The 20,150-nt window shown below is 41.5% G+C and overlaps 1 protein-coding gene across 5 annotated transcripts in view; it reads left to right on the top strand.

The window, feature by feature from the left end:
- Window positions 1–20,150, top strand: part of LARS2 (leucyl-tRNA synthetase 2, mitochondrial) — a 185,223-nt gene that overhangs the window by 153,972 nt on the left and 11,101 nt on the right. For all 5 annotated transcript variants that reach the window (XM_087945568.1, XM_026678478.2, XM_087945571.1 and 2 more), the window contains one exon: window positions 13,128–13,239. In XM_087945568.1, coding sequence (XP_087801694.1) covers window positions 13,128–13,239 — 112 coding nt within the window. The remainder of the gene's footprint in view (window positions 1–13,127; window positions 13,240–20,150) is intronic.

Here is a 20,150-nt window from a genome sequence, read left to right as displayed (position 1 = left end):
TTTAACTGGAATAGTTAAAGAGCTACCTGTTTCCACGGATGGACTTCATAATAATCCAGACTATCCATTATTATTCTTAAATTGTTCCTAATTTGTCTATTTGGGAGAAATCCATTTTGGTCTGGATTTATATAATATTCAGAATTTCCTTTAATCTAGTAGCAATAATAGTAAATATTTTATAGTCTACATTCAGCAAAGAAATTGGTCTATAGTTTTGTATCATTCTGGCATCTGAATCCCCCTTCGGGATTAGCAGAATTAGTGATTCTCTCCATGTGTCTGGCATTATAGCAGATAATAATATCTTATTATATAAATTCACTTGGTCCCACTTATTCTTCTATTGCTCTATAAAATTCTGCTGGGAAGCAGTCAGAGCCTGGGGTTTTATTTTTCTGGGTTCTAATTGCTTGTTTTAATTCTGTCATAGATATGTCCTTCGTCAAAAATTCTTTCATCTCATCGTTAATTTCTCGAGTTCTTTTTTCTCTTAGATATTCCCTTATCTGATCTTCATCTACTGTCTCTTTCTTATACAGATTCTCAAAATATTTATGTGCAATCTCTTTTTTCTTCTCTGTTGTATGTTGATAATTTCCACTTTCATCTTGTAGTTGGTAGATGGTTCTTTTCTCTTTCTCTTTTTTGAGCTTATAAGAGAGCCATCTGCCAGGCTTATTTGCTTGTTCAAAATATATTTGCTTGGTTGCTTTCAAGTTTCTAATCAATTCTTCCTGTTCCATTAAATTGAGTTTATGTTTATAGAGAATCAATTGTTCTTGTATTTTAACATTTTGTGAGGCATCCTGTAATTCGGATTCTAGTTTCTTAATTGTTTGGTATAAATTGTTATGTTGAGCATGTTTTTCTTTATTTTTTTGTGCAGTGTAAGATATTATAATTCCCGATATGACGGCTTTCATAGCATCCCATAAATTTTGCATAGTTGTGTCTAGGTTATTATTTTCTTTAAAATAAAAAGTTAATTCTTCCTTAAGTTTCTTTATAAATTCCTCGTCCTTTAATAGTTGAGAATCTAAAGTCCACCTTCTTGATTTTTTCTTACCTTTCCAGTTGATTCTAAGAGGGTTGTGGTCTGCCCAAGAATTCGGTATAATTTCTACTTCTGTCATATCTTCTACTAGATCTCCACTCATCCATGCCATATCAATGCGCGACCATGACTGGTGGGGATTTGAGTAGAAAGTAAATTGTCTCTTATCTGGATTTAATTTTCTCCATACATCTATTAAATTTAATTCTTTAATCATTTCTACACAAATTTTAGGTTATTTTCTCTTCTTTTTTTTCCCTTCTCTTCTTATTCCCCCATTATAATCTTTTTTTATAATCTGCTACAGCATTAAAATCCCCTATAATACAAATATTTTTCCTTTCCAGTTCAATGATTTTGGCATATAAAGCTTTATAGAATGAAATCATTCAGTTTCTTAATAGAAGGTTTCTTCAGCACTGGGATGATAGTAAAGCGTTTGAAGCAAGAAGGAACATAGCACATCTCTAGTAATTTATTAAAGATGCGGCTGAAGATGGGGGCCAGTTCAGCACATGCTTTTAAGTAAGAAGGAGTTATGTTGTCTGGGCCTGGGGCTTTTTCTGGCTTTTGTCTGTGAAATAGACTTACACCTCATTCTCTGTAATGACCAGAGGTAGTGGGCCCAATGGGATGGGGTAGGTTGTAGGAGACTTGGCTCTTGGTCTGTCTGAGATGGGGATTGTGGAGATGGGTGGCAGTAGTTTTCTCTCAAACCTACAGTAAAACACATTCAGGTCATCTGTCAGTTGTTGATTTCCTTCAGCATGGGAAGGAGATTTGCTGTAACCAGTGATATTTTTAAGAGTTTTCCACATGTTGGCTGGTTCATTTGTTGAGAACTGATTCCTTAGCTTTTCAGAGTAGCTTCATTTTGCTGCTCTGATCTCTCTTGTTAATACGTTTCTGGCCTGATTGTACAATATTCTATCAACTTTTCTGTAGACTTCGTCTTTGGTATGACGTAGTTGCTTAAGTGAACCAAGGTTTATTGTTACTGATATTCTCAGGTTTCTGATTGGCACACATAGGTCTTCACAGAAACTGACATATGATGTTACAGTATCTGTGACTTCATCCAAGTCTGCAGAGATGTCTTCGAACACATTCTAATCAGTGCAATTATGGCAAACCTGTAGCTTTAGCTTTGCCTTCTCAGTCCAAGTCTTCACTTATTTAATTGTTGGTTTCATGGTTTTAAGTCTTTGTCTGTAAGGAGGTACAAGGTGAATCATACAATGATCAGAGTGTCCCACAGCTGCTCGTGGTAAAGACTGATAAGCATCTTTTAATGTTGTGTAGTGATGATCCAAAACAGGGATCTTGCTTGAAATACGTTTATGGATTTTTGGCTCCAATGATGTTACTGCAAGACAGAGAGTTGTTTTTATTTCAAGACAAGACTGGTACCAAGTTTTAATTGCTGTGACAGATGAAAATGTCTTTTCACACAAATATGTTGTTGAAAACTGAATCAAAATTTTCATTGCTTTTTCACTCGGCAATAGGTATTCACTTTTTACGGAGAGCCAGAAATGAGGCCTTGAGATGAATGAATGGAATTTAGCTTTGAGACGGTCGTCATATGATAGATCGATGAGGGTTTCTTTTTCATGCATACTTAATTGCTATTTTTCAATGCCTGCCGCAAATGGATCTATTATCCACATATTGTCGTGTCTGGGATCTTCTTTCTTTGGGTAATAATGACCAAAAGATTCTGTGAATGACTGTAAGTGCTGTTGAAATATGGTTACTACCTGCCAGTTGACATCTTTCTCTCTCATATACCCATCAAAAATTGGAAAAAAAATGCAGATCTTCTTCAGCCAACCACTTTTGCCACAGCAATATTTTCTTTTGAAAAGCATCCATTTTACCTCGTAGTTTGAACACGTCCTGAAATTGTCCTTGCAAAAATAAGTTTAGTTCATTTAACAATGAAAAATATCTGCCAGGTATGCAAGCTTGGCTACCCACTCATCGTTGTCAAGAGTTCTTGAAATTTTGGATTATTTTGCTGGCAGAAAAATACTTTCACTTCTTCGCGCAGGGCAAACAGTCGGGTTAGTATTTTGCCCCTTGACAGCCATCTCACCTCAGCATGAAGAAGATGATGAGTATACTCGGAACCCATTTCTTCACAAAGTGCCTCAAACATTGGAGAATTGAGTGCTTTGTATTGAATTTCATTTACAATTTTAATAACATCTGATAATACTTCATGTAGTTCTGGGGACATATTTTTCACCGCAAGATGTATAATGCAGTGTGTTGACAAAATGTATGGGTGACCAATTTTTTTAACCTTTGCAACAATTCCTGAAAGATGTCCAGTCATGTTTGCGGCACTGTCTACATATCCCAATACATTTTTTCCATTCAATTCCGTATTCAAAGAAATAACTGTTCAGTGCTTCAAAAATCTCAGAGCTAGTTGTTCTCAGTTGTACGGGTTGGAGAATCCAAAGCGTGGGCTGTCTCCTGCTTCCTTGCTTAAAGATGGAGTCAATCAAAGTTTAGTCCAGCCCCCTTTCCACTGTGCATGCCCAGTTTTTGACTCCGTCTTCATGCAAAGAGGACACGAGGAGAGAGTGCTCAGAAAGAAAGACAGAAAATATAGGATCAATGCTTTGGATTCTTCGAGAAAAAAAGAGAGAAAAGAGAAAGAGTGAAAGTCAGCAAACCGTGAGTAAGCGAAAGAGCCGGAACCTCATCCCAAGACGGGAAAGCCCACATAGCTGTTTGGTGTTAAGAGAATAAGCAACAGCAGCCTCAGTAAGAGCGGGCGGGCTCTCGATCGGCTAGCAAAGAAGGAGAGAAAATTAACTCAGCTTTCCCAAAGCCTTCGTTAAACAAATCAGAAGCCACACAAGCCTCCAGCGCTCTCTTTAATTGGGGGCAAACTCAGTCTTAGGCTGAGCAAGCTTCCATCACAGCCACACAAGCCTACCCAGGAGAAAGGGAGGCTAGAGTCCATGCTCAGGCCGGTCTGAGTATACTCTATCAGCAAAAGCCAAAGGGAAAGACTATGGCCGAATTTTCTGAAACAGAGGCAAGCCTGGAGGAACAGGAATCCCCTGCCCCAGTTTGAACAGAGAGCAAAACACAAAGGAACCCAGAGAGGCTGGGAGAACTTCAGAAAGGCCTCTCAGCAGGGTGTCCAAGGCAGATGAGAGGGAGGCATTAAGGAGGCAAAGGGCCATTGAAAAATGCTTCCCAAGGGCGGAAAAGGAGGCGGAGAAGAATGGAAATTCCTGCGCTTCAACAGGCAAACCAATGAAAGCAAAGTATCAGGAAAGGAGCACAACACTAGAGGGCACTGAAGATCAGCCTTTTCAGCCTGCTCTTTGTGTGAACGAAGGATTGAGTGAATCAGAAAGACAATGCTCTCAGGCATGCAATGAAGAGCCCTCCCCCAAGAGAAAGAGATTTTTCAACAGAGTCTAGCTCAGGGGTCCCCAACCACCGGTCCGTGGAACAAGTCCTACTGGGCCGCTGGCTTGCTGGGCGCCGCCATCTTTTTTTGATGAAAAAGTGCTTCCGGTGAGCTTTTCCGGGTAGAAAGCTCACCGGAAGCACTTTTTCATCACTGGTCTAGCTCTTCCTCCACAGCATCGGAAGTCAGGGAACAGTCCTTTAAAGAGGAAATGAGGGCTATGATGAAAGAGATGATGGCAGAATTCAGGGACAGTCAGGGTAACAGACCCAGCCTGATACATAATGAGAGGAGATGGGATGCTCATCATCATTCTACTCAAGCAGGAGGAGTAAGGGAGGAACTGGGCTTCCAGGGAGACAGTTCCAGTAGATCAGACACTCACAGTGAGGTCTCTGTTTCAAGAGAGGAAGAATATAGGGAGTCAGCTTTCTCAGATGAGGAAACTAATGAACCAGAAACTCCCAATGTTCACAGGTCTATTTCGTCACCATCTTTCGTTTAAGATGCTGCTGGGGAAGGCTAAGATAGCAACAGGCCTGGGGAGAATCACAAGGACAGAAGAGTCTGAGTTAGAATCATCTGATCCCAAAGATAGCTTTTTTTTTTTTTGCTAGAACCAAGGTTGAAAGTGAATCCATACCTTCACCTGAATTGTTCAGGGAAGTGGTGGAAGGTCAGTTGGACAGACCAGTTATTTTCCCAATGCCAGGGGGGGATGAGAGGAAATTTTATAATGCAGAACTAGCGGACCTATTCCCAGTTCCCATGATAGACAGCCTTGTGGAAGCCTCCATGTCTGCTACAGTGTTGGCTAACAAAGCTGAGGATGGTCTAAAAGGGTAGAGTAAGAAAACAGAACAGACCCTACAAAAAGTTCACCAGGCCACGGCATGGGTGGTAAAGGCACCGTCCATGGCATCATTTTTCAGCAGAGCAGTCCTGATATGGATTGAACAGATGCAGGAAAGGATGCCACCTGGCGATCTTCGATTGCAACAGGATTTGAACAAAATAACTGCTGCAACAGAGTTCATAGCAGACGCCACACTTAATGGGGTCAAGTACGCAACTAAGGCCATCGCAGCTTCAGTGGCTGAAAGGCGACTTGTTTGGCTCCACCACTGGCAGGCAGATCTGAAACATAAATGGAAACTGGCATCAGCTCCAGTTAAAGGGGACAAACTTTTCAGGGAGGCCATTGAGCCATTACTGATTGAAACCAAGGACAAGAGGAAGGTCTTACCCAGGAAACTTGGTCAGGCAGATAGGCGACCTTCTCCATATACACGGCAACAGCCCTTTCCTATCTCAGGGGGTGGCTTCAACCACTCCCCATGCACACAGAGACACTACACACAGACCCCTACTAGACATCCAGATAGATCAGGATTTAGGGCCTTCCGGCATACAAAGCGATGGCCGGAACAATGCGCCCATCGGTGGGAGGCTGGGCCTATTCACTAACTGATGGGTGTCGACTACAACAGACAAGTGGGTCCTAGACACATTAAGAAAAGGCCTACTTTGGAATTCATCTCCATACCCCTGAGCTCATTCAGAAGATGCCCAATGCCAAGGGACAGAACCAAAAGGGTAATTATGGAAACAGCAGTTCAACATCTGCTGGGCATTTGGGCGGTACAAATGGTGCCAGAGAACGAACAGGGACAAGGATTCTATTCAAACCTGTTTGTTGTGCAGAAGGCATTGGGGGGGTGGAGACCAATTTTGGATCTCAAATTACTAAACAGGCACATAGTATACAGGAGATTCAACATGCAGTCCCAGCAAGCTCTACTAGGGAGCATCCGGGAGGGGGATGTCCTGATATCAGTAGACCTCACAGATGCTTACCTACACATACCTATTACCAGGAGGCATCAGAAGTTTCTGCAGTTTTGTTACGCAGGGAGACACTACCAGTACAGGCCTCTACCATTCGGCCTGTCCTCAGCATCGAGGACTTTCACCAATGGCCTGGCAGCAGTAGCAGCTTTCCTCAGGTCAAAGCCCATACGGGTCCAATGCTATTTAGATGACATATTAATACAGTCAACGTCAACTCTAAGATCTAGAAACCACGATATAGAGCATGGCTTTTCGGTGAATTTCAAAAAGAGCCACTTAGAACACTTAGGAGCTGTAATAGATACCAACTCCTGCGAGGTTTACCTGTCACAGGAAAGGTAGGACAGCATAAGGTCATCAATAAATCAAGTGAGCACAACTCCGGAGGTGTCCCTGGACTTGGTGTCACAAATACTAGGGAAGACGATATCGTGCATCTCGATAGTACCTTGGGCCAGGCTGCACACAAGGACATTGCAGTGGTTCCTATTACCTTACCAAAGAGCAAGCAAGGGCAATACAGGAAGCAAGGTACAAATCCCCCCCAGAGTGAAGCAGTCACTCCAGTGGTGGAGATCACCCGCAGTGATGAGGGGATGTGGGTTCAAGGAACCCACCCGACTGACCATCACAACAGATGCAAGTTTAGTAGGCTGGGGAGCCCACTGTCAGAGCCAGATTACACAGGGTCAGTGGTCTCAGTCAGACCTCGAGAACAACATCAACCGGTTGGAGCTCAGGGCATCTCATCTGGCTCTAAGAGCTTTCAGGTCAGTGATAGTGGGACAGCATGTGTTGATCCTGATAGACAACGTGACCGCCAAGGCTCATATCAATAGGCAGGGAGGTACTCACTCCCTAGCGCTCATGCAAGAAGCAGAGCGATTGGGCCACTGGGCGGAGACGCACCTTCTATCGATCAGGGTGGATCACATATCGGGAGTGGAAAACTTTCAGGCAGATTGGCTCAGCAGAACAACGGTCAACCACTCAGAGTGGCGCCTACACCTGGACCTGTTCAGGGAACTGTCGCACAGATTTGGGAGAGCACTCCTGGACCTGTTTGCAACGCCAGCAAATGCAAAACTCCCGAGATTCTACTCAAGATTCCCAACACAGGGAGCGGAAGGAACCAATGCGCTCCGAGGAGTATGGCCAAGGGGTTTGCTCTACGCATTCCCCCCACTCCCCTTGATACCAAGGGTAATCAAGAAAGTGATAGAAGAGGGGGTGGAGGTCTTAATGGTAGCACCTCACTGGCCCAGGAGGTCTTGGTATGTGGATCTGGGTAGATCTGTTGGTATCCAGACCATGGAGAATTCCCCAGACAAGGTAGAACTGAGTCAGGGAGCCATACGACACCCAGAGCCACAATGGCTGCAACTAACCGTATGGCACTTGAGAGGACCACACTAAAGCATTTAGAGTGCTCAGACAAGGTAATACAGACACTCCAGGCATCCAGGAGACCATCAACCAACAGAATTTATGATGCTACTTGGAGAGCATTTGGGACCTGGTGTTCCAAGAAACAAATAGATCCAACCACAGTGTTAGCTACTCAAGTGCCGGATTTTCTCCAGGAAGGCCTGGAGAAGGGTTTAACCCCTAACACATTAAGGAGGCAGGTAGCAGCGATAGCTTCAGTGTTGGGTTGCGGGACCTCTCACGACACCCCCTAATCCGCATGTTCATCAGGGGAGCAACCAATCTAAAGCCACCAGTGATACACAGTTACCCTACTTGGGACTTGCTAAGGGCGCTCATGACTGAGCCCTTTGAACCGCTGAGGTCAGTAGGACTACCTTCACTCAACCTTAAGGTGGCCTTCCTAATAGCCATTACATCAGCCAGAAGAATTTCAGAGTTGGCAGCATTATCCATGAGGGAGGACCTCTGTATAGTTCACCCAAATAGGGTAGTATTAAGATTAGACCCAACCTTTATCCCAAAGATCAATTCTACGTTCCATAGAGCACAAGAGTTAGTACTACCAGACTTCTGCCCAGAACCGGTCCATAGCCTAGAAAGGAAGTGGCACTCCTTGGATATTAGGAGAGCTATACGCATTTATATTAAGAGAACAAGGCCCATTAGAAAAATGGAAGCATTGTTCATTTCATTTAGACCGAGTTCGTTGGGACAAAGGGTTTCACCATCTACCATAGGCAGATGGAAGACATGTATCACAAAAGCTTATGAAAGCCAATCATTGCAATTGCCGGGTAACATAACGGCACATTCAACCAAGAGTACAGCCAGATCAGTGGCATGGAACACACAGGCCTCGATTGAAGAGATCTGTAGGGCAGCAACGTGGTCATCACCATCTCCATTCATCAGAAATTATAAACTGGATACATTTGCATCAGTAGAAGCATCCTTTGGAAGAAGAGTGCTACAAAGAATTCACATGGAGATGGGGGCTCAGGCCAAGGAGTTGGCCCACCCTCAGGACAATTAGCTTGGGTACATCCCACACTTTGGATTCTCCAACCCGTACAATTGAGAAAGAGTGTTGGGCTTACCTGAAACGCGTCTTCTAGTTGTATGGGAAGAGAATCCAAATCCCACCCTTAGATAGTTAGTCTCGAGCTCAGAACGATCAAGAACGAGCACCAAAGAACTCTCCAAGTCAATCATCAGCCTTCATCAAAAACTGGGCATGCGCAGTGGAAAGGGGGCTTGACTAAACATTGATTGACTCCGTCTTTTAGTAAGGAAGCAGGAGACAGCCCACACTTTGGATTCTCCTCCTGTACAACTAGAAGATGCATTTCAGGTAAGCCCAACGCGCTTTCTACCTGGCAAGTTGAGCAAGCAAAGTAGTTCTTCCTGTAACTCTCCTTCACACTCAATCCTCACAAAACAAAGAAGTGCCTTGTTACTTATGTCTGTTGATTCATCAAGTTGAATTGCATAAAATGGTGCATTTTTCACCATTTTTATAATTTGATTTTCAATATTTTCAGCCGTGTCTTCAATTCTGCGTTTGACAGTGTTAGCAGACATAGGAATTGCTTTCAGTTTCTGGACAGCCTGCTTTCCCAAAATTTCTTCACAGGCTTGTAATATGCAAGGCTTAATTAAATCTTCTCCAATTATATATGGCTTTTTATTTTTTGCAGTCTGAAGTGCTATCAGAAAAGAAACCTTTAATAAGGACTTATCTTCATTTTTGTTAAAGCAATTAGTTGCTTTTGCATATTTTCATGCATTCTTTGAAAATATTCCAGTGGTTTGTTGGCTAAAACTAGGGGTTTGTTTGCAAATGTCTTCTGGGTTTCGAAGGTTTCATGCCTTCATTGGATAAACTCTCAGAATACGCAACACAAAGCGGCCGTGGATCCAGCTCACTACCAGGTTCTTGAATAAATCCAAATTTCAAATAGTCCAAATCATATTTTCTTAATATTTTGAGTTTTTTCTTCTTTCTGCCTCCAGTTTGAGTGTTCTTCCTAATGGTGCCTGATGAGGACTGTGGAGGCTCTGATCAGCTCATGGTTAAGTGAAGTACACATATTGTTATTGTTACTATTATCATTAGTAACATTATCTTTTATATTGCTAAAGAAATGTAAAATATTCCTTTGCTTTTTTTCACTCATCATGGAAACCATTTGAATCTAAAACCAAATAAGAAATGATAGTTGTCAAAATCAAATTATTTGATGCCATCAAATATTACAGTTAAAGAAAATAAAGTTAAGGTCAAACTTACCTCAACCTTGCTTGACGCTGGGGTGCTGTGTGTCCGGACCAGGTACTTTCTCTTGGCCTCCAGGCAGGAGGCCCGAGAGAAAGCACCCGCTCCAGGCATACAGCCTTCCAGGAACCTCTTTTGTGTTCCTTCTCTCAAGAAGCTTGGTCAGTCTGAGTGAAGGAAAATGAAGATGGGAAGACTGATGGTGGTGGGAAAGTCAGTCCCATATTCCAGGGTTGTAGTAGCCACAGGACTGGCCCTTTGGGGCAGCTGCTCCGGGATGACCAAAGGGTCAGTCCTGTAACTACTACAGCTCTGGAATATGGGATCAGCCCATCTGGGGAGGGAAGGCAGCATTCTGGCTGAATGAGGGTGGGGCAGGGGGCAAGTGGGGGCTGTCCTGGGAGGGCAAGGTTGGGAACTGTGGAGCAGAGTGAAGGGAAAGGAAGGCCCTCTTTCATTCTTTGGGGGGAAAGAGGGAGGATTTAATACTGCTGGGATTCAAAAGAATCACCACAAGGTGCCTGGAGGAGGCAAGGAAAGGGACATAGAGCCATGCGTATCTCTCAGTTCCTCCTGTCAGCTCTCCCCATTAATTCTCCAGCTTTGGATTTCTCCCACCTGTCTCTCTCTCTTTCCTTCTCCCTTCCGCCCACCTGGAAGCAGGTGGAACACAGAGGAACACAGATCCGTGCGCATCTCTCGGTTCCTCCAGTCCTTGCTGCCTCTCCACATTGAAGCCTCAGAGACGCAGGCAAAGCCGCTGCAGCGGTAGCGCCCAAGTTGCCTTAGCATGCTCACCTCTCGGCACCAGTGGCAACGGGTACTTGCTGCAGTCATCTGGCAGAAGCAGCAGCAGCAGTGCTGCCTTTCTTCCCGGGTCTTTAATGCCTGGCTTGTTCTCCACCACTGTTGCCTCCTCCTCCTCCAGCACCCCCTTCTCCCGGGTAGGGCAATTATGAACTAACCGAGCGGCTACACTGATACCCCTGTGTATCAGTGTAATCGCTCAGTTAGTTCATAATCACCTTTCTTTCCCATCGTCAGCAAGCCACCCCAGGGTGGATTTCCCTCCCCTGCCGTTGGTCTTACCTTCCAGTTCCAGCTCACGTGGCTCTCTACTGCTCAGTCTCAGTCAAGGTAAGTTTTGCTCTCGGCTGAAGAGTGGGAATCAGCGGGTGGGCGGGCCATGTGGGCAGAGCAGCCTTGTTTTCCCATGCAGCCCAGATTAATTGTTTTCGGGGGCCATTTCTTCTGCAGCCCACCAAAAATTTTCCACGGCCCACCAGTTGGCAAACACTGGTCTAAAGTATTCTTGCCTCTAGTGAGACAATTGACATGCTGAAAATATTTGATAATATGATTCGTAGTAAGACCATCAGCCTCACAGTATAGCTCAGAAAAGGGCTGATGTGTATTTCAAGTACAACACTGGAAAAACTTCATGTTTTCTTAGCAGCTAGAAAGAAATATTCTACAATTAGAATTTTTATTTCTACTCTAATTATTGTATGGAATTGAACTGCTCTCACTGATTAAAGCTTATTTTCTTGCTAGTAACATGATACAGCTTTGTCCATTCTAGCCATTTTGTGTGTATTTAGTACAATGTAAATTTGTCCATTGAGTGTTATTTGAATAGATAAAATAAAATTATTCCGTTAAAGCAATGCTGTAGCTGGTTAAAAACATATTTTACCAGCTTTTGAATTGTTTGCCTGACTGGGTGATTTCTATGACTTCCATCATTTCTCACTTGGTCTCAAAAAAGCAGATTTTTTTTTTCTTTTTTATTTCCTCCTTTCCACCCATATTGAATATGTAAATGTGAAATTATTCTGTTTTTACATATACAAATGCTCAAAAAGTGAAATAATGTAATTATGCGGAAGCCTGCATGTGAAGTTGGTGCTTTTATGATGTATATTCTTGTGCCTCCAAGGGTTCTTTGGCAGTGTGTAGAGTACTCCCAACTCTCCTGAAAGATAGGTTGTCAGTTCCGTGTATCTGCCATTCTTCAATGGAAGTTGGTACAAGTAATCCTTTTTGATGTAACCTGAATATATTAAATCTTATATTGAATCTGTATAACTGCACATGATATACAACTGGAGGGCTGGAGCCAGATGGCTGGAAACTTGTCACCTCTTGGAGAGATAGCAAGAGGAGAAGGGACCATAAAAATTCCACCTCTTGAAGATACTCCCTGGGAAACTCTTCTAAGTTACGTTCCCAGGAAAGGGGAGGGAGGAATTAACATGTTGGTTCTTTGTTTTACTGAATCTACATCTAAATAAGGGGAGAGGTTCTAATTCCCTTTATCTATTCCTGTACGCCTGGAAGCACCTTAGACTCTGCTTTCACTAGTACTGGATTCACTTCCTTTTAATAAAGGATTCCTTTTGAAATACCTAGTTTTCAGAACTTCATTCTTTTCAGTTGAAGGGGAAAAGTCCACTGCTTACACAGGTGGTACTGAGAAATAGAAATTGATCCATTAATATAGCTTTGCTTGAGAGTTGGCTTTAATTTGTTACTTCCTGTCCTTGGTTCATCACTTTCACTAGGATTAGGGCAGGAGAAAGCCAGATTCAAATGTGTCATTGTTTATTAATTCCTCCAATATTGGGAATGGGAGAAACTTTTTCCTTCACATTTTTTAATTCCATGACTATCTACCAGTGTTTTTCAACTTTAGCAACTTTAAGATATGAGAATTTTCTATTTCCCAAATTCCCTACGGCTGAGCAATTCTAGCTATTTAATTCCACAAAACCCAGGCCAAGCCAGTTGTACACGTTTTGCCTAATGTATCTTTCACATTTGCTTATTTCTGGCTTGCTTTTTGAAGCCTTATTGTTATGAATTGGTCCTCAGGAGCATTCTTTGAAATTTACTAAATACTGACATTTCTGTGAACTAGATTCTACAATGTTTTCATCATGTTATTATGAAAAAAAAGTTATAGATAATTTTTATCTAATATCAAATGCTACAGTATGCTATTACAAACTTAATATTTTAATTTTATTCCCACAGTTAACAAAATCCATTTTCTTCATTCTTTCCTTTCATAGCAAGCCTCTGAACAGCTTATCATCCACAGTGCAGAATTTGAAGATGCTCTGGCAACTCTCTTTGTTATGCTGGCTCCATTGGCACCACACCTGACTTCAGAGATCTGGAAAGGTAACTTTATTTATGAATTTAGTTAGTTATTTTTAGTTAGTTGTATGGCCACCTATCTCATATAATGATCTTAGGTGGCTCACAACAATCAATAAAACAAGAATAAAGACAACGATCATTCCCATTGGTATTAGAACACTCAGAGGAGTATTCTCTTGATTTGCTTAACTGGCAAAAAAACAGGAATAAAATTCTAAATGCAGTGGTTGAATTAACTACATTCAGTTGGTTGTATAAGTTAGCCTGAAATTGGTCCCTGGAAGATGTTTTGGCTTAGAAATCTCATTATGCTGATTAGCATACCTATTAACTATATCAGCTGGAGATGATGGCCATTTTATTCAAATAAATATGGACTATATCAGATCGGAGATGCTGATTAAGAGATGGCTGTATAATGAGAAACTTTATAGTAGTAGGTGATTTCGTGTATAAATATGGAATGATATTATATTGCTGCTGAAAACATGGCAATGTTATCTGTTGATATTAACCTAGTCAGATACCTGAAAATGGTTCAGAAACAGAGAACCATCACTAAAAGCCACAACAAAGCAGCAAACCCATTTATATTAATAAGGTTTCTCAATTTGAAATGTGGGCTTTTATTTAAATGTCCAATGGGGCTTTTCTTCAGCTTTTACCTTGATTTAGGCCAGGCTTTGAAAAGAAGGTATAAAAATAGTTTCTCCTACCAAGGTGAAAATTTTACTTGACATCTTTGGAATTCTTTTTACTCAAGCATTCGAGGGGAACACTTCTAGGTTCTTTTTATTATTGCTCTGATGCTCCGCTTTTTTCCCCAAATATTGCAAAACTGCCCACCAATATTTTCTAAGCAATTTACAGAGCAAGAACTGATTAGTTTCAATTCTGAACACCAACTGCTTGTTTCCTGGCTGTTTCTTGGACTTTCAGTTCCTCTACTACTAGTTATATGAAGCTTAAAACAATAGTCAATTTAATATGAGAAATAGAAGAATTTGGTAAGGTGGCAGGAGTCAAAACAAACAAGGATAAGACAAAGATAATAGCTAAAAACCTCACGAATAGCCAGAAAAAGGAATTAGAGAGGAAACTGGAAATACAGATAACTAAAAAGTTTAAATATCTAGGAATTTGGTTGATGGCAAGATGCCCCTCAATAAAAGAAGGCAATTACAATAAATTGCTCCAACAAATAAAAAAAGATTTGGATGCCTGGGGGAAACTGCCATTATCATTAGTTGGAAGAATTGCCACAATTAAAATAAATGTATTACCAAAAATGTTATGCTTATTTCAAGTGGTACCAATAAAATTAGGTAACTCTAAATTTGTTTGGCTAGGGAAGAAACCTCGAATAAAACTAAAACTACTACAAGATAGCAGAAGTAAAGGCAGCTTTGGACTCCCAGATTGGGAATTATACTATCAAGCAGTGGCTGTGATGTGGATAAAGGACTGGATAAATTTAAACAACAAAAGGATATTGACAATAGAAGGCCACAATTTGCAGTTAGGGTGGCATGGATTTATTTGGGAAGGGAAAAGTAAAATACACACCTATTTCCAGAGACACCAAGTGAGAGGCACTCTACTAGAGTTTGGGGGAAAATAAAGAAAAATCTTTATATGAAAATACCAGTTTTAAATAACTATTAGATGCCCAAGGGAAGTTAAAAACAATCCAAGAGTTAAAACAACAAGGAATAGGTATAGATCGGTGGCCATATCTGCAGATTCAGGCAAGATAAAAAAAAGGATTTAGAAAAAATATGGCTTTTATAAGGAACAACAAGAACTCGACAAAATAATGCAGGGGATGGAGGAGAAAATGATAACAAAAACATATAACTATTTCCTGAGATTTAAAATGGAAGAAGAAATGGTCAAAGAAACCATAATAGCCTGGGCAAAGAACTTTGGCTATAATATTGAATTAGAACATTGGGAAAAACTATGAGGAAAAAACTATAAATGAACAATGTTGGCAGCCAAGCTTATAAAGAAAATTTGTATAAGCTGTTTTATCGTTGGCATTTACCCCCAGTTAGATTGGCGAAAATGTTTCCAAATAGTTCTGCAGAATGTTGGAAATGCAAACACAACCAAGGCACATTTTTTCGTATGTGGTGGTCTTGCCCGGGAGCTAGAAAGTACTGGACCAAAATAAGAAAATGACTAAAGAAATCACGAGTCAATGAATTGAATTAAAACCCAAACTCTTTCTACTAGGGATAATAAGAGGAAACTATAGTAAGAAAATTCAATATATTATATTGCATATAATGACTGCAGCCAGAATTGCGTTTGTGCAAAACTGGAAACAGGACAGCATGCCCTCTGAGGGAATGGTAATAAAAAAGTGTTAGATTGTTCGGAGATGGATAGGCTAACATTAGAATTAAAGGAAAGAGGGGACACATGGAAATAAAATTAAATATAAAGGTATTTGAAGAAATATATTAAACTTAATGGCAATGTATTATAGTTAAAGGAAGAAAAAGGAATGTAATTGATTGTGTGTGTGTGTGTGTGTGTGTGTGTGTGTGTGTGTGTGTGTGTGTGTGTATGAATATCAGCAATGCTGGAATGCTGCAAAGATTGTAAAAGTGATATAATATGATGAAATACATTTAATAAAAATATTTTTTTTAAAAGAAGAAGCTTAAAATGTATACTGTTTGGAAGGAGTCTGTCCACAGGGCTATTGTTTATGAGGCATAGATTGTGCTAAAAATTGTCACATGTACTGTTTTTCATGAGGGAAGAATAGCTATTAGCAAGTAACAAATCTGTAATTCTTTAATTTCACATGGTATATAATATAGTTGAATAAAAACAATAAACCAGGCTTTTGGTTTATAAACAAGATAAAATGTACAAGACAAAATAAATTCTACTTATATTTCTTCTGTTCAATTATTTCTTTCTGACTTTTTGAAGAAAAAAAATAGCAATATTTCCCCCCCTACTTTTCTACTGTGAATTAGTGCAAAGTGATTTATGGCTTTGAATAGCCCTTGGAAGCAGTTAGAAAGAATTACAGCTCTGCATGAAGTTTTATCCAACTAGTTTTTTTCCAGTACAAATTGCGAATTATATTTAAAAATCAGTTGCATTAGAGAAATCACAAACAGAAAGAATATGTATCTCATATTAGGTTTTTCAGCACTACTTTCAAGATGAATGTCATTCTGTCTTAATATTATTTTGTGGCTGAGAAATGTTTACTGCACAATTATATCCAAACAAATTTCCAGCACATCGACAAAATTGGAAACTAAGGGAATTTATGTGAATTAGATGGTGGTCAAACTTTATCAAAATTATTTATTAAATATAGATGCAGCCCATCTCCCTGATAAGGTGACTTACAAACCATAAACTTGTAGAATCTCTTTCTAAAAAAAAGGAGAACTGCCAAATCCACTAATTGAAACATGGTAAGAAAAAAAATACACCGAGAATTAAGAAACAATTGGGTTGGAGTACAACACTAGGATTCATTACAGCAGTATAATTTAAGATTTCGGGTTGATGAGTCATGCTACCAAGCAATCAGCCTTCTTTGACAATCTACTACTAATCAATCTGTGGTTCACCAGAAGATATACTTTTTATTCACCAACTAATTTATTTTATAGTCCACTAGGTTGAATTAGATTAATCTCTACCAGACTTTTTCCATATTATTTAACCTATATTTTATTTTAATGTTCTGGAAGTTGAGCTATTGATTACACTTTTTTTCATTCTCATTTGACTTATTTATAAACTGTTACTACAGTATTCAGCATTTAAATTATGTGTGTTTATAGCCAAGTTGTAGCATATTTTCCCCAAAATAAGACCTACCCCCAAAATAAGTCCTAGCCTGATTTTTGGGGTGGGTCTAATACAAGCCCTGCCCCCAAAAATAAGCCCTAGTGAAGGGTTGTGTGTGTGGCCAGCACAGAAAACAGCCTTTCTCTTCTCCAGTCATCTCATGGAGGCTCGCCCCCTTAATTGCAGCCCACAGATCAGCTGAGCCAGCAAGGGCCAGGCAACTCAGCCCAGATCTCCAGATCACCTCCCCAGCTGCCTGCCTGCCAGGGTCCCTTTGCCAGCAGTCGCACTGCCCTGCACAAGTTCCACAGTGGCCCTGCAGCAGGAGAGGGTAGAAATAACCCCTTCCTCCTTTGCATCCCGAAATACCATCTTCCATGGCTGCTGAGCCTCCTGCCTACACCCCTCTCACTGGAGCAAGATGTGCAATTCAATATCGATATTACCCGAGGAGGTCTCCCAGTACAATGCTTGCCAGAGTTTTGGAGCAAACCTCCTCCTTCCCTGCGCAGGATTGCACAGGAAAATTCCTCCCCCCCTTTTCCCACCAATTGGGATCGCAGAACAGACACATGTCCCCAAAATGCTCCATCTGAAGCTTCAGCATTGCCTTCCTGGGATGTGCGTCTTTGCTGCAATCCCAAAGAAAGAATGGTCTACAGGAAAATCCCCCCCCGCCGCATTTTCTACTGATTGTTCTTTATTTGGGATCGCATGACATCCCCTCTTTTCCCCCTCCTCCCTCCCCTCCCTCCCTCTCTCTCTCTCTCTCTCTCTCTCTCTCTCTCTCTCTTTTACACACACACACACACACACACACACACACACACACACGTCTCTCTCACACCCCTACCCCTCCAAGGCAGCCACATCCCTTCACTAACCTGCTTTCCAGTTCTGTTCTCCTCTGTGCATGCAGGACAAGAAGTCTGTGGGACTTTGGTTTTTTTAAAAAAAAACCATAATTCAGACCTTCCAACTTCTCATGAAAAAAAAAAACTCATCAAGTTGGAAGATCTCAACTATTTTTTTTACCATAATCCCACAGACTTCTTGCCCTGCATGTGCAGTGTAGAATGGAGCTGGAAAGCAGGTTAGTGAAGGGATGTGGCTGCCTTGGAGGGGCTGTGGGGAGGTGAGGGACCTGTCTCTCTCTCTCTCTCTCTGTGTGTGTGTGTGTGTGTGTGTGTGTGTGTGTGTGTGTGTGAGAGAGAGAGAGAGAGAGAGAGAGAGAGAGAGAGAGCACACATCACCATAGCCCTCCAAGGTTGGATCAGATCTCTCTCTCTCTCCACCCCCCTCCCCAGTAGCAGTAGCGGAGTTTCAGTGCCTGGCTGGTAGGGAGCTTCTCACCCACCCTTCCTGCTGGCCCAGCTGCTGCTGGGACACTTCTTGGCTGTGGCAGATCCCATGAGGAGCCGTGCTGTCCGTGCTGTCTTGCCTGCTGCCACCTTTGGGCTGCTGAGCACTGGCCTACATACCTATTCAGTGCTGTAGGCATCAGGCTTACAGCTATGCTGAGCCCAGCACTCTTCAGGCCCTAGCAGGCGCTGCAGTTCTCTTATCAGCTCTGCGTCGGGCAGCACAGATTGAGAAAAGGAGGATAAGCAGGAAAATCCCACTCCCCATTTTCCTGCCGAGCCTTCAGTGTTGCAATCCTGGGATACAATATCTCTCACTTGCCAGATTGTTCCCCTCGCAAAGAAAGCCCAACCCGATGCCTCCTGTCACCTCTTTGTCATGGTGAAACTCCTCTTTGAAAGGACAATCTACAAGGGGGAGATTTCCTGCACATTGTCCTTTCAAAGATAGGACAGACGCACCTCAAAAAACACTCCCTCCATGACTTCAGAGCCTCCAGTCTTGTGCAGGAAAGAAAGAGGTTTGCTCCGAAGCTGTGGCAGAGTGTTGCACAAGGAGACCTCTGCAGCTGCGGTAACATTTCGTTTGCTGGAGGAGGAGGCTGGAGAGGTACTCACGAGGCAGCTGTTCCGTGGATGGAATTGCCTGCTGTGACCATTATGGTTAGATAAGGAGGGTGCGAAGTGCATGGAGTGCTTTGCTTGGCCTCCTGCTGCTTTTGTGGCCAACAATCAGCTGCAAAAGTGGCCATGCTTGTTGAAGATGGCCTGAGCGGTGACTGCAAAACAGCTGTTTCATGGATGGTGAGATGGCCTGCTGCAACCCTTAGGGAAGCTGGCACAAGGGACCGCTTGTCCCGCCGTCTGCCTCATACCGGTACATGGGGGGGGGGAATAATACCCTCCCAAAAAGAAGCCCTAGCTGTTTTGGAGGGGGTTAAAAGAAAATAAGTTGAGAAACATACCTTTTAAATTAAAAGGTTAAAGTAATTAACAAGAAATAAATTCTTTATATTTCTGAAGTAATTTATATTTAAAGTACTTTTTGATAATATAGGCAAATAGTTCTTCCATTATTAAAGGCACATAGGCATGGAATTGTTTGAATTCCCTTCTGTGGGGGCACAGAGTGCTCAAATCCAAAGGGATGTCCTAACATGGGATCCTGCCTCTAATTTCCTCAGTTTTGCTAATATTCCAACTGGTTATCCTTAATCTTTTTCCTTTTATTGCCTGTACTATGAAATAATAGTTTAAAAAGAAAAGGAGAGAAAGGGCCAAAAAAAGGAGATAGAAAGACATCGTCTTTTAATCTTTCCTTCTGGATTGCAGAAGTAGTAAAATTAATGCTTTAACCCTTGCAGAATCTTAAAGGAACGGGGAAAATTGCCTCTATTGTTCTAGTTGATTTTTTGTTCTTTAAGTGCTGTGCAAGGCTGAAGACAATCTACAAGGCTTAAGACAATCATTAAATCTATGAAATATTCCAAAACTTTTTTTAAAAAGCAAAAATGGTCCACATTTTTGGTCCCTCTCTTTCTTGAGAGCTCCAAATAAGGTATTGGGTCTGCAGTTTGCCTCTTTTTATACCATTTAATTTAATCCCATATCTCTGAGAAAGTAAATTTAGGAATGCATATTTTCTTATCTTCTAGGATTAAATCTAGTGGTTATGTTTTATAATCTTTTTTTAAAAACACAGTGTCATCAACTAAATGTGTGATTTTCTAATGGTAAAAT

Source organism: Notechis scutatus, chromosome Z (genome assembly GCF_049901735.1).
Source record: "Notechis scutatus isolate UNSWTSFEM ecotype Mainland chromosome Z, rNotScu1.2, whole genome shotgun sequence".
Classification (NCBI taxonomy): domain Eukaryota; kingdom Metazoa; phylum Chordata; class Lepidosauria; order Squamata; family Elapidae; genus Notechis; species Notechis scutatus.
The sequence above is the reverse complement of the archived record's forward strand: the minus strand, read 5'-3'. Positions and strand labels throughout refer to the sequence as shown.